The following is a 14,237-nucleotide window of genomic DNA, read 5'->3' on the forward strand; positions in this document are numbered from 1 at the left end:
AATGAATTTGCTATAATCGTAATATTCATATCGCTAAAGTAATCTGAATTTTAAAACATCCGATGTAATTTAGAAAAGATCTATTTAGAGCTATTAAGAATATAAGAACTATTTATGTTGAAAGACAAAATTATTGTTCTTATCATTTACTGCTTTAAATGTGCGCGGCCCATGTGAGGCGCGCTGGAAGAATCAGAAGCAATCATGAAAATCACCGTGACTGGGAACGTGATCGGATCACGAGTGATTCGAAAGTAGCAGTTCTAGCCATCACTAGTTAGACGTACGATGCATTACATGTACAATGCATTGTAAGTACGATGTACTAATACACTCCCGGTAACAATAGCCGTAGGTTAATCGTACTTTGCTCTTAAAAGACACAAACTGCCCGAGGTGCTTGTACCTGTTTTAAGCAGATTATGCATTGTAAGTACGATGTACTAATACACTCCCGGTAACAATAGCCGTAGGTTAATCGTACTTTGCTCTTAAAAGACACAAACTGCCCGAGGTGCTTGTACCTGTTTTAAGCAGATTGTACTTAAGAAAGTATATGTAATATTAAAATAAATCGGATATCTGATCTTCGCCACAAATTGCCGGACATTCTATAGTCTACATATTGCCTAAGCATTGTATACGATGCCTGATTTTCATACATTGCCGATATACACATAAATGTACATACGTAGATAGAAGATTGCGTGTTCCTTTTTTTTCGAAATGATGCCTCTATGACAATGATTTATTAAAATGCAAACATTTGACGAAGAACAGCTGCCTGTGAGAGAAACCTTTTGCGGTTCACATTCAAGAGCTCGTAATTAATCATAAGAACACATTTAGGGTCTGTTTCCTTACTTTGTTTGTGGAATTACTAATTCAGTGTCCACTTCTTATTTCCAGTTCAATTTATCCCTTGTTATATTAAATATTGACGCAGAAATAAAAGTTAATAACAAAATAAAATTACAAAAGTTTAATGTTCTTTTATGCGATTTTACTATTCTAGAAGAGCGATATTGAAAGATTAATGCAGTCTACGCTGATGTGAAACCTAATTGACAATTCAATTACGATTAAAATGTAGTCGAGTCTGAGCATGTTCTCAATTATTTAGATTGGAACTCATTTCTCTTATGACTTGAATCTACGGCGTCGTGTGACCTAAAAATAAAATTGCGACGAGTTAAAATTACGTATTAAATGTACAAGACGTCTCAGTTAAAGGAGGCCACTTAAATATCTCTTCAGTTTCTTATGTTATGAAAACCCTTCACAGATTTGAGATCGTATAAAATCTCTGTTAGAGCCTTAAGACATGTGATAAAAATCTATGTCCAGTATTTGGAGTAATAAAATTATGCCATTTAAGATAAGAATTCAAGATGTAATAACTTTTTTAATAGTCTAGCAAAATTCCTAAAATTTTGTGTTAATGGAATATCTAATAACTATTAAAATTTCAATGCGTCGTCATTTTTTTTTCATTGAAAGTTTCATACGACCTTGAATTTTTGACAAAGATCTTACGGTTCATACGACCTCGAGAAAAATCGGTTGATTCTTTTAAGTCTCAATAAAAATTAGTGTAATCTGTATCCGACGAATTGGTGGTTACAAAGTTCCTCAATTCCATCGTGTTCCGGTTGACGGGCAAAGGGTTCTCAGGCAGCTTCATTATTGTCTGCCAATTGCGTGTCGAAGAGGTGGAGTGACCAGATAGGTAGGCGTACACCAGGAACCTCCGAGAGCGACCAATGAAACCTCCTTTCACGACGTTTTACATTATGTATTCTTTATGTTGCTAAGTCGCTATATCTATCGGTGCTCCGCCCTTACGTCCGCGGTCTATATGTATACTTTGCCGTTGTACAATATATACATAAGTACTTACTTGTAGTGTATAACGCGAAAAAAGACCTTCTCGTATATTTATAATGGCACTTTCGCACTGACTACATTGTTGCGTGATGTCCAGATCTGCATTGCCGCTTCATAGATAATCTTTTATTTTTGCCGAAGAGATTTGCCGAAAGTTTTTTGTACCGCAATAGTATTAAATAGTAACTTGCGGAAAGAAATTGTCTCAATCAAGCATACAGCTGAAGGAGACCGTCTGAATATCACTTCTGTTTTTCTTTCTTTTATGTTATGGAGAACGGTAGCGTTGAAAAGAAGAAACATCAAAGACCAAGCTGTTACGTTTGAGTATACAGCTACACGATACAATAGAACACAGGACACATGTTTTACACAAAAAATGCCACTGGGCTCGAAATGAAAGACCAGAACTAATTGTAAGTTTCGGCTCCTCGAAGACCCAAAAATCTTTTAACACAAGGACGAAAAGTCGATGTTTTTTAGATCCACGTTTTCCACTGTTTCTGCTGAAACGTCGATTTACTGACAATTGTTAGAAAAGTCACATGACTATTCATGCAATTTTTTTATCATTTCGTTCAAAATGTAGATTTCTTTTCGTCTTCATTATATTCACAGACGAGCAAAAGTAGGGAAATATACATTTTAAAATTGAACACTTGCTGAGTCTCGTAAGAAGAAAACAGGGATCGGCTGTGATTATTGGCAACAGGAAACGTATCCTTATATCCTCGCCGTGCTGTGATATAACATTACAAATGATATTTAAAGAATAATGAGAATAAGAAACTGTTATGTGACACTGCAAAGAAATATCTTGTACTGAAAAAAGTTTACTTATATTTCAAATATGAATTCTTCCGTTTCATATCGAATATATTAAGAAATTACATTAAATATATTTCGTGTTACTCGCTACTGACGAGCAAGTACAGTTACTTCCATCGGTTGCTTGATCATTATTTTCCATTTTCTTTTCAGGCAGTGTGATATGTTAACCGAAGACAATGATCCGACAAAACCAGCAGGCGTTTTAGACAATCCTGGCAACGTGTCTTCGTCGTCAGAAGCCTCGTTGCAACATCCTCGCTCTGCGAACAATGGTAAATAATTATCTTCTGAAGCCATTAAAAGAACCATACTAAAAGCGTTACGTCTGTTTTATTTCCCCTTTCGTTGATTCTCATTTTCTTTGTTTAATTTAATTAACGTGATCACGGAAAACAGAATTTAAAAAGAAAAAGAGCGTTACGGAACTTGCGTTTGTAAGGTAACTCGCCACTAGCAATGATAACCGAAACCGAAGCTCGAATAAAACAATTCGGTGCTTTAAAAGGGTTTCCGTCTGCATTTCCTACGTAGCTGCGTTCCCTTTCGCCCCGCAGTAGTCAGATAATAGAATTAAAATGAGAAGCTAACTGTACGCTTGATACGTCGCCGGATTCTTGTTTCCTTCCTGTAGAGAAAACTCGCTACGTACTTATTGGCAGGAACGCTTACAATCAACCACCGACTAATTGTTTATCGGAAATTAATTCTTAGCTGCGCTTCGAAGTAAGAAGGCGAAATATAACTTCTCTCCCAAGTATCGGTTTACATCACATTATGGTCGTGGAAATATTTCAGCTGCGCAAATATTTTGATTAGCTGCGAGATAATTATAAACGTGATATATTAGAAAATGTATTTATTACAACTTAGGAAAAGTGTTTGCTTATCATTTGACGAAATTTAAACGGTTGAAATGCGTTCATAGGAATGAAAGTAAAATAAGGTATATCATATCAAACAATTACAATTAATAAAACAAATTACATACTTTTAACATTGGCATTATGATTTAATGCGACAAGATTTTTAATAGTCATCTTATATTAAATTGTAAACCACTGCAACGAATTGTGACTGAAAGTGTAAGGTAAAACTTTTTTAATACTCACAGAAACGGAAGTCAAGAACGAGGTGCAAGACTGCCCGGAAAACGACAGCGTACCCAGCGGAGAATTGTACATCGATGAGAATGCCGAGGAAAAGGAGCAGGAATATCCGGATTCCATGGAGAAGGCGGACTACGGTTCATTGTACGGAGCCAATCAATATTATAACAGGCATGTATTTTTTATGTTCGGACGCCGCTATTAATTCCTTGTCTCATTGTACACAATTCTCCTCTGACAAACTTTTATAATTGACTCATTAGACTAGATTAGAGATAAGAAGTTATAATGATTAATTGTTTTATAATCATAAATGTAATAAAGTATTTTACGTTGTCATGTAATATTAAATACCATTCAATATGGTAAAACTGCGTTTCAGAAACATGTTATACAGGGTGTTCCAATATTTATGGTAAAATCAAATTTTGATGTAAATGATCTTCTATTTTCTTTCTACGGTAAACGTCCCAATTTCTGTTCACGTCATAATTTCTAATTACTGGCTTCCTATCCATATAACTCTACATGTGATCTTAAAGCAGTGAGCAGAACTTCTAACGTGAACAGAAATTGGGACTATATCACACGAAACATTTATTTAACAATGTAATTCACAATCAAATCGGTTACACGCTTAGGTGAAAATGATGTAAACATTTATTAAAACGTGAGTTTCACGTTGCTAGTTTGTACAATTCGCCTCCCTACGGGGCGACCACAGCCGGGAAGAACTCCTCGGGACTGCAGAGCTCTTATCTGACCCCGTACACAACGCCCAGCTCAATGACACAATATTCATCCTATGCCACGTACAACAGCGGAACCACGAATTTTCCAAACGTAGCGCAAAATATATCGCCGTCGTCTCAGGTATTGAAAAACGTTAGTATTCGACGGCCTGAACGGCATCCGTGCGTTTCTGCGTTCATCACCCGGTTTTCCCTCTTTTATTTTTTTCAGAAATTAGACTACAGCGCCTACAGTAGCAGCTTGTACGGAAATGACAGGGTACCGTTACAGTATTCCGGATATTACCCCATGCACGGCTACCATGCTACACCCGCCTCGTTTAACATTGGAAATCTAAATTTCGCTGGTAATGTTAGTCCACCGAGTCATGCTTTTTCGTTTTCGAACAATCGTGAAACGAATTCTACTTCCTCATTGTAGTCGTATGACATGACTGATTATGAGCTGCGTTGCATGAAAATTGTTGAATCATTTGTTTGTATTGCATCATGTATTTAATTTTATAGAATGACTCATGAAGGAATCGGTTATTACCTTTTAATCGTATCATTTAGAACTAAGAAGAGCATTATAAGATTTTCTTATTTGAATCTAGAATTGTAAAAATCTTTCTGAATTTATCTGCTTTACTTCGTGTAATGTCATTGAATTATACCATTTTCATTTGTTTGAAGAATAAGATTCTCCTGCGTTTTTGCTACGATTTGTTTCGCGATTATGATTTGCGTATAGTAACGATACCTATCCTTTTTTTTTAAAAAGATTCGACAAAGTCTGCGCTTACGTTGGACGCAACAACTCACGATGCCAGCGATCTTACCGCACGAGAAACCGCAAACATCGAAGGTAACACGATTCGTACGTGTGATTTTTATATCTACATTTTTTGCTTGATGGTGTACGAGCCATCGCGCTGTCGGGTGCGTACTGGCATAGAAAATAGTTAGCGTCAAAGTGTTAAATTGTACATATAACATGCTTAGCGTTTTCTCAAAATCAAATTTCTTGTAAAATTACTGATACAAGATACACAATATGATTGGAAATATTCACCCTCGATCTTTGATTCCTTTCTACAACATAGGTAATAAAGAAAATATTTATTGTTGAAAATTAATATTAAAAAAAATGGCGTGGTAGAAATATGTATATAATAATTTATAAAGAAAATGAATACGTGAGAAAATATTCTTTCTTAAATCTGATTATGGTTACTCGTTCGCTGTTCACGTGGGCGATCGCGTGACATCATTTTTTTCTTTATTAAAACGCAAAAAGGCGTAAGTAATTTTGATTTGTTACATTATCAGTTTATGTTCTTTTATTTCTTACATCCTAGCTTATAAAAAACAAATTTTTCAATTAGAAATGTTCATTTATTGAGATTAAATATATTAAACAGTATAGCATGTTTAATGAATTCAAAAAATAGTTTCATGCATTTTTTGCTTCTTCCTTTAATATATAAATGTCTGCGCTGAATTTTGAGGATAGGAGTGTGACGGGTTGGATGTGTTGCAGGAGCGACGGCGAAACCCTGCAGACGCGGAAGGCGTCAGAGCGGAAGTGGAAACAGTATAGGGTCTGCGGATACGACAGAAGCCGGCCCCGACCGGATATTCATCTGGGACTTAGACGAAACCATAATCGTGTTCCATTCGTTGCTCAACGGAATATTCGCGACGAAGCACCGTAAGGATACCGCCCTTCTCGCCCAAGTCGCATACAGGATGGAGGAAATGATATTCAACTTGGCGGATACTCATTTCTTTTTCAATGATATTGAGGTAAAGAAAAACTTATTGTTTATAGATAACTGTTTACCTCTATATCATTGTTTATTTCTATATCTCAGTATAAAATATTGCGACTTCAAAAAAAATTTATAATGCCAGTTTATAATAATTAAACTTAAATTAAGATTTTTTTGTCTTTCTAAAATAATATTATATGTAAAACTTCTGACGTTTTGCATATTTTTCCACATTCCACATAAGTGTATAAAATCCGTAAGCTATTGACTCTCAAGTAGAAAATTATTTCCATTTCTGAACTATAGGATTGTGATCAAGTGCACATCGACGATGTGTCATCGGACGATAACGGGCAGGACTTATCCTCTTACAATTTTGCCAATGACGGTTTCCAATGTGCATCCGCAAACAACGGTATATGCTTAGCCTCCGGCGTTAGGGGCGGCGTCGATTGGATGCGAAAGTTAGCCTTCCGTTATCGAAAGATCAAGGAGATCTACAATAATTACCGAAACAATGTTGGCGGCCTATTGGGCGCTGCGAAACAAGAACAATGGCTGCAACTCCGTTCGGAAATTGAGGCGTTGACCGACAACTGGTTGACATCCGCTGTCAAGTGTTTAAGTCTGATAAACAAAAGGAGCAACTGCATTAACATTCTGGTCACTACCACGCAGCTGGTGCCAACCCTATCGAAAGTACTGCTCTTCGGCATCGGTGGAATGTTTCCGATTGAAAATATTTATTCGGCCTCGAAAATCGGTAAGTCAATTCATATAGGTACATGTCATAGCGATTGTAGGAATTAGATACTAATACTTGCGATTATTCTTACAATATAACTCACTCTTCTAGAGTTGCGTCTACATCGTGTAACAAAACATTATTATATAACGTATTTGTTTCAAATTTTGTTATGTAACACATCTCTATGAGAGAGAGAGAGAGAGTGAAAGAGACGGAGACTCGTTACAACACCTTATTTAACTAACTCACAAAGTGGAGGTTCTTAACACGTTTTGTTATTATAAAATAGACGCAGCTTTAGAGAACTACATTAATGTTAGATATCTCGAAATTATTGCCTACTGTAGAAGTACCCCATACCACCAATTTAGTACAAACTTTTTGTATTTTTCTATTTAACATTAATCTCTAATTGACTGTATTGTAACGAGCGGAATAGGCTAAACGGACACTGTCCACGAGCCTTCTCGATTCTGGGTTTGTCCAGTAACGGGAAAATCGGTGTAAATAAATAAATAAATAAATAAATAAATAATACGCAGTAAATGTATCATTATATTAATTTTCAGGAAAGGAAAGTTGTTTTGGAAGGGTGGTCGCGCGATTCGGTCGGAGGTGTACGTACGTAGTGATCGGCGATGATTCCGACGAGGAGACAGCGGCGCGTGCCCACGATTTCCCCTTCTGGAGGATAAACAGTCACTTGGACACGCAATTGTTGTACAGCGCCTTAGAAATGGGATATCTTTAAACGGTACGCGCTTACGAATAACATGGGATTAAAAAACCGAATAGTTTGAGGAAGTATGTTTTTATTTAGTTGTACGAAGACTTATGAGATATTTCTATATTCTTTACTGTATCGATAACGAAAGTGAAAAGAAAGACAATTCTGTCGAGTGAATCGTTTAAACATTCCTAATATTTATCGTCTACAATAAAATCGGGGATCGATTGTTCCTGGCAGATCGCGAAACATGATTCCGTAAAGGATTTTCAGTCATCTCAGATAAAAAAGAAATAATTGTTCAAAACAATTTGCTCATGAAATTTATTATGATTTAAAAAAATAACTCCAATTTATAAGATCATATTAAATCATTTTTACATTCCTCACTGTTCATCGAGGATGACTGAAGATCCTGTAAAATATTGTAGATTATGACAAGTCGTCGATCGTAAAACGCAACCGATCGGAGCAGGGTCCACAAGTGATATACCTATATTCGACGAAAGTAAAAGAAAGTAACAAAAAAAGGATGAAAATCGAATAATTATATTGATACGAGTATTTTTAATTAATTCCTGTACGCACTCTCTTTCGACCATGTGTAAAGATTATTTTATTGAAAGCGATGAGTATCTCTTCTGTACTTAAGCGTTTTGCATTCCTTATGCTACCAGTAGATTCTCGTCGACTTAAAGTGAGGACAGCTGAGCGCGAGAATGTATTTGCATCGCTCGGATTTTTGGATGACGAGAACGTCTCGCAAATTCGAAAATATTCACGTCCAGTCATAAAAACGTAATAATTTCGCGACTCGAGCTAAAACCGGGGCAATTCAGAGCGAGGTAAGTAGCATTCTCCTCGCTAAGAGTCTTGCCTCGATGAGAGTGTTATATGAATATTGTGATACGGTTTAATCCAATTATTTAATTATAGTACGATCCCAGTAAATATAATAAAGCATGGACATACGGACACTTTTTAATACAACAGTTCATGAGAAACGTGGTCACGTTTCTTTTTTCATTTATGATATAATTACACTACATTATTACAAAAGATATTCGACTGAAATATCGCATTCTTAACATTTATTTTATTCGTACATATAGCGCATATCTACTAATAAAAATATTTAGGTACCCACGTATTTTTCTGTTCAAATCGTTCATATCATTACATGACTTAAAAGCTTCTTTAAAATTTCAAACCAGTTCGTCATTATCCTTTTAGCTAGCCAAAAGTAGACGCATAGACATAGGTCAATATAAGTATCACTATAATTTTCAATTTTATGAGAGCCTTCGTCGCTCCTACTAACATGTTTTCGAAATGTACGAGATTAGGTTGTACACTTGAAATTTTAATTAATAAAAAGGGTGAGGTATATGATTAATAAATGATAACCAAAGTTAATGTCGTTGAATAACTATAAAATCGATTTATGTCTTTTTTTAGTGCATATATCGTAAAAGATTAAAAGAGTAGTTGCCGAAATACCAGATAATAATTATTATAAGATGTAAAAGATATTTCGTGCAAATTATAATTTTTATCAGATTATATCTTTTTGAAATTCAGTTTCTAACGAGATCTATTTATAATTTGAATGCCAGTTTGATTATTATTTTCTTTAAAAATCACCATTTGCGGTAATGCTGTATAAAAGTTATCTATATAGCAGTCGTAAAATTAAAAATAAAATCCTATTTCTGAATTGAAAGATCGTTTTACATATGAGTAGCACAAGAATTGCACAAATTGTAAAACAATTGAATGTGTAACGCGTCGAATACATAAAGAAAATTTTTAAATGTAAATCTATACTTTTGGATTGATCATTAGAAGTATTAAATTAAAAATTTTTAAAGGCACATTAAAAAGGATGTTTAATTTTTTAATTCAATGAATCATTTTGCACTTCACAAGAGTTGACCCTTTTTTATTTTAAATAAGATGTGATAAATGCGGACCTGCGTATTAGAATAGATCAATGAATATCGAAAATACTGTAGTATTATTATTGCATAAAGAGTGATATATGATCGAAAATGAATATCTATCTCATTTTTAATATTTCCTAGGGGTCTGCAGTGCCGAAAATTCAGGTCGAGTTTGGCTCGGGAATTTTTGTCGGGCTCAGGCGGAATCACTAAAGTTTATCCAACACATTTGTTCGGGTACTTGAATTCGACTTGTGACTCAAAATTGAATTCAGTGCCGATTGAAGTTTGGAAAATCATGCTGCGAGCTTATTGACAGCTCTCGAATTGAATTTCGTGTCCCGAGTTGATATACGAGACACGCGTAGATACGCGAGATACGTCATTATGGGCAGACGAATAAATTGGTCAAACTCTCGGTATCTCACTCGACTCGAGGATCTGTTGCTTGCACACACCTAATACTTTCATTTTGACTTATGCAAAATTTTTTTTGCTACTTATATCGAACGTATAGTGGATTTTATGACATCTATTTTATAGCGAATCAAGGGACTGCATTAAAAACTGTGCCTATCGTAATTACATGTATTTTTGTAAGTAACTATCATGGTTGCGGTTGTCGTTCTTTTCAATACAGTAAGCAGTATCTATACATACATAATAGCTATTGATGTTATAAATCTCTTGAAATGTAACAACGCCTACTTTTTGTGTTAAGATAACGATATATCGTTTACGTTCGCAGCTGTTTATGTTGGTTTACAATTGGTTTATGATTTGTATATGACATCGCTTTGCGAAGTAATGTACATACCGTCAGTAATTGCGTAATTATTTTCAAATGGTATAAAGTTTCCACAAAAAGGGTTATCTATATTTTTGATATTTTGATCTACGAGTGTTTGGTACTATAAAAAGAAATAATAAAAAGTTCTTAGAACGCTTATAATTATCGAGGGTTTCAAATAGGCAGTCTATCTATGTATGTTATGTGGTATTATCTATACGACGATCATTCTGGTACGATCACAAAACAAGTTTCATTAATTTAACTATGCAATATATAAGTAATATTAAGAAATTATTTATTTATTTTTCGTTTACAACGTATTCCTGTGAACAGCTAAAAAACACTTATAACGAGAGTATTTTTTACAAAAATTATTTTCAGGAGCCTCATTTTCCAACTGTTACATTGTAATAAAAGTATGAATATAACATTATATCTCTATTTTACATAGTAACGTATGTTGGCGCTGTTAACACACCACAGTTGTTATCTTTTTGAGCCATGAGGATATAGCCGTCGTTACCCCAATAAGTGGACCATGAATTTTTAACCAACCAGTAGTCCTTTCCATCTATTTTACCATAACCGACAGCCAGAACTGCGTGATCCATCTCCTCAGGTGTGTTACCTGCGAACGAGATACATCGTATTTTACGCATAAAACAGGTGTTCATTGTTAGCTATTAAAAATCTTTTATATATATTTACCACAGGATGGTTCATAGTATACACCATGAGAGTAGAACGAGAATGTTTTATGGGATGCGTCAATCGAAATGGATATAGGGCCATGCTTCGCAATAGCGATCTTCATAGCTTCAGGGTCACCCGGTGTGACGTTAACAAATCCGGTAATTTTGACTATCAACGTGGTATTATCTACATGACAGTAACCGTCCTAAACAGAACAGACCAGGTTTATATCTTCTCGAACTTGTTGGACGGTGACACAGACAGTAATGAAAAATTCACTTACTTGGCCAAGATAACCACCGTAATCATCTTCAGTCGGCAGTCCTCCGTGTTTCATGATCCACTGGTACGATCTGAAATCTTCGCCACCATCGCAGCCATTGTTTCCATAGCCCCACGAACAGTCAATAAGTGCCTGCAAATATGAAATATCGTAACGGAGTATCGCTCATTTTTAATCTTACTTCGTTTAAACTTCGTTTACCTGTTGAGACAGCCTAACTAATTCACCGTACTTCATGTAGTAAGCACCTTCGATGGTACCGGTGGTACCAAAACTCCAGCAAGATCCGCAAACAGATTGATCTGTTATAGCAAATAAATCTTTGTTCAAACTGTTGTTTAAATCTTTGAATTGGTTAAAAAAGGTGGATACCTTTAACAGGTGTAACAGCTCCATAAAGCCTCCAATCAATGCTATCTGGTACGTTGGTCATTTCGTGTGCAACGTTATACGGGAAAGGCTGTCCTCCATTGTAACCTTTGGTGTATTGCTTGCCACGCAAAGCTTTCAGTTCTAACTCGGTACGGTCTACCAAATGGTTGACTTGCAATTGGTATCCTTTGTTCGCTCGGTTAACCGAATGGATGAATCTTAAATTTTGTCTAAATACTTCTTTACGCATCAGTTGGTCCTTGTCATCAGCGTATTCCTTTTTGTGGTTCTTTTTAAACTCTTCGAATGCCTCATGCATGTGCCCGTCGTAATTATGAACGAACTCGCGCATGGGATTGAATGTGTATATGTGCTTGTCTCCAGGTCCAGGAAAACTGGCGCATGTCATGTTCGTTGTGATATCAAAAACTTCAGAGTTAGGCGTCTCAGAGGAGTACCAATCATAATCCAGATAATAGTGGTCATAATGAGAGCCTAAGAGACTGTTGAATCCTTTCATTTCATACCTCACAGGTATCGGTTCTTTAAAGGAAGGTATTTTAGGAGATTTCTTGTATCTTATCCAGAGAGTGTATTTGTTCAATTTGTCTCCAAACTCTTGTACCAGTCTCCATTTCTCACATAACAAACCATTGATCAGTTCCTCGCCAATACATTCCATTCCAGTTGTGTCTGGAATAATAGCTTGACACTGGATCTTGAAATCCTGCGTGCCATTTACTTCAAAACACGTTTCTTCATTGAGACGAGATTCAGTAGTAAGTGGGACAATTTTCAAGCTTTTTCCATACAGTCCCTTATGAGACAATTGGTATGTCTTTACCATTCCTCCGTAGTAGTCAATTCTACTGGACCCACTTGTACCATCATACCAGGCATAAAATGGTTCTCTGATTTCAGCATATGGAATGTAGAGAGTTCCTTTTACTGTGTAAGTATTGCTAAATGTTGGAGCTTTCGCAGCTTCCATAGAAGAGATACCTAACAAAAAACAAAGTTATCTAACACAATGTTCTTTTGGAATAGCGAGTAGGTAATAAAATATTAATGAACGTTGTCTTACCTAACACTATTAGTGCTAGTGTTTTCGTGAGAATGTACATTTTTATACTTCTGAAATAGAAACATGAGGATATTATCAGATACATGTAAGTGGCACATATGATAACATTATGACCTAAGTTAAATATATTTAAAACAATTGATTAGAATAGTATACTAACAAAAGAAAATAAAATTTTAACAAACATATCATTATTTAACGATAAAATCGTGCTTATATTAAAAAGTACATTGAGAAACGGTCAAAGCAGCAAACCATGATAATCGGTTAAACGACGAATTATTTTATTATAAATTGTAGCATCAAGAAAACTATACTTTTGCGTATATTCAAGTCTGGATGTATAAATATCAATTATCTAATGTTTAATATTGAGAAAATATGTCAGTTTAAGCATTTGCGTCACAGAAATTGAACAACTATAAAGGAAAAATAGCTGACCATCTGCGATTAAAAATCAAAAGAAATAAATCTAATTTGAAGGAAATTCAATTAGTCATATTCTACTTACTGTAATTCACTCGCACAATAGATGTTTCATACGTTTCACGTGCTGGAAACGGAAATATCAATCGACCTTATTTAATACTAAACACTCTTTTTCACATCACCTTTGCGCGTGAACAGTCGGATGTGTATAAACACAATTCAACAAAACTACAACGCGTCTCTGTAGCAAAACTGTCCGTCTTATATACGCGCTCCTAAACTGATAAGACTCCTATCCTACAAGTGCACTTGCTTACTTTCACTTATTTTGTTACCGTCAGCTGAAACAAGATAGGTAGATAGGATAGGATGCAATGTTTTCTGATTCGTTTGTGTATGCGCGTACGCGAATCTGGATATGTCCGCGGTATCGTACTTACTAATCGTTTAATAAATATGCGATCAAGACGATAGCGCTTCATTCAAATACGCGTTTCTTACAATTTGATAAAAAAACATTGTTAATCTTGGTGTTTAATGAACTCAAATCATTTGATGAGTATTGTATTATTACATGGTGGCCTGAAAAGGTATTTGAACACTGCTTTTAAAATTATCGTTAGTAAGGAAAACCAATATGTATATTATTTTATTATGATTATTCAAGTGTTTTAAATTAAGGAGTTATGTAATTTCGCGTGGGTATTTAAACGTAATTAACAAGCAAAAGTGGTGAAAAGGATCAGATCAAAGTTGTACATTTCCATTTACAGTTGAATAATAATTATTCATAGTATAATATGAACATAAATATAATAAAAAAAACTAATAATTT

General features: G+C 35.2%; 2 protein-coding genes across 6 annotated transcripts in view; one reads left to right on the plus strand and one right to left on the minus strand.

Moving 5' to 3' along the window:
• The window catches only part of eya (eya transcriptional coactivator and phosphatase 2), a 12,985-nt gene extending 5,008 nt beyond the window's left edge, over positions 1 to 7,977 (plus strand). The window contains exons 1-9 of one of the 5 annotated variants that reach the window (XM_026817428.1): positions 1,451 to 2,303; positions 2,869 to 2,990; positions 3,830 to 3,995; positions 4,514 to 4,709; positions 4,788 to 4,923; positions 5,340 to 5,435; positions 6,099 to 6,364; positions 6,637 to 7,093; positions 7,648 to 7,977. In XM_026817428.1, coding sequence (XP_026673229.1) covers positions 2,879 to 2,990; positions 3,830 to 3,995; positions 4,514 to 4,709; positions 4,788 to 4,923; positions 5,340 to 5,435; positions 6,099 to 6,364; positions 6,637 to 7,093; positions 7,648 to 7,829 — 1,611 coding nt within the window. In that variant the 5' untranslated portion in view covers positions 1,451 to 2,303; positions 2,869 to 2,878 and the 3' untranslated portion in view covers positions 7,830 to 7,977. Of the gene's footprint in view, positions 1 to 1,450; positions 2,304 to 2,868; positions 2,991 to 3,829; positions 3,996 to 4,513; positions 4,710 to 4,787; positions 4,924 to 5,339; positions 5,436 to 6,098; positions 6,365 to 6,636; positions 7,094 to 7,647 lie in introns of those variants that run through there. The other 4 variants (XM_018032479.2, XM_018032480.2, XM_018032481.2 and 1 more) reach the window with 4 other exon arrangements.
• A 2,836-nt stretch (positions 7,978 to 10,813) lies between these two features.
• On the minus strand, positions 10,814 to 13,778 carry 26-29-p (C1 family peptidase 26-29-p). The gene is made up of 7 exons (XM_018032478.2): positions 13,485 to 13,778; positions 12,974 to 13,023; positions 11,890 to 12,891; positions 11,719 to 11,819; positions 11,518 to 11,649; positions 11,250 to 11,439; positions 10,814 to 11,169 (listed from the first exon to the last, which is right to left on the minus strand). The coding sequence occupies exons 2-7, from the start codon at positions 13,011 to 13,013 to the stop codon at positions 10,985 to 10,987; spliced, it is 1,650 nt and encodes a 549-aa protein (XP_017887967.1). The 5' UTR covers positions 13,014 to 13,023; positions 13,485 to 13,778; the 3' UTR covers positions 10,814 to 10,984.
• Between the last annotated feature and the right edge of the window lie 459 nt (positions 13,779 to 14,237).

The sequence above is a fragment of the Ceratina calcarata genome, unplaced genomic scaffold, assembly GCF_001652005.2.
Source record: "Ceratina calcarata isolate Rehan_Ccalc_2016 unplaced genomic scaffold, ASM165200v1 scaffold579.2, whole genome shotgun sequence".
Taxonomy (NCBI): domain Eukaryota; kingdom Metazoa; phylum Arthropoda; class Insecta; order Hymenoptera; family Apidae; genus Ceratina; species Ceratina calcarata.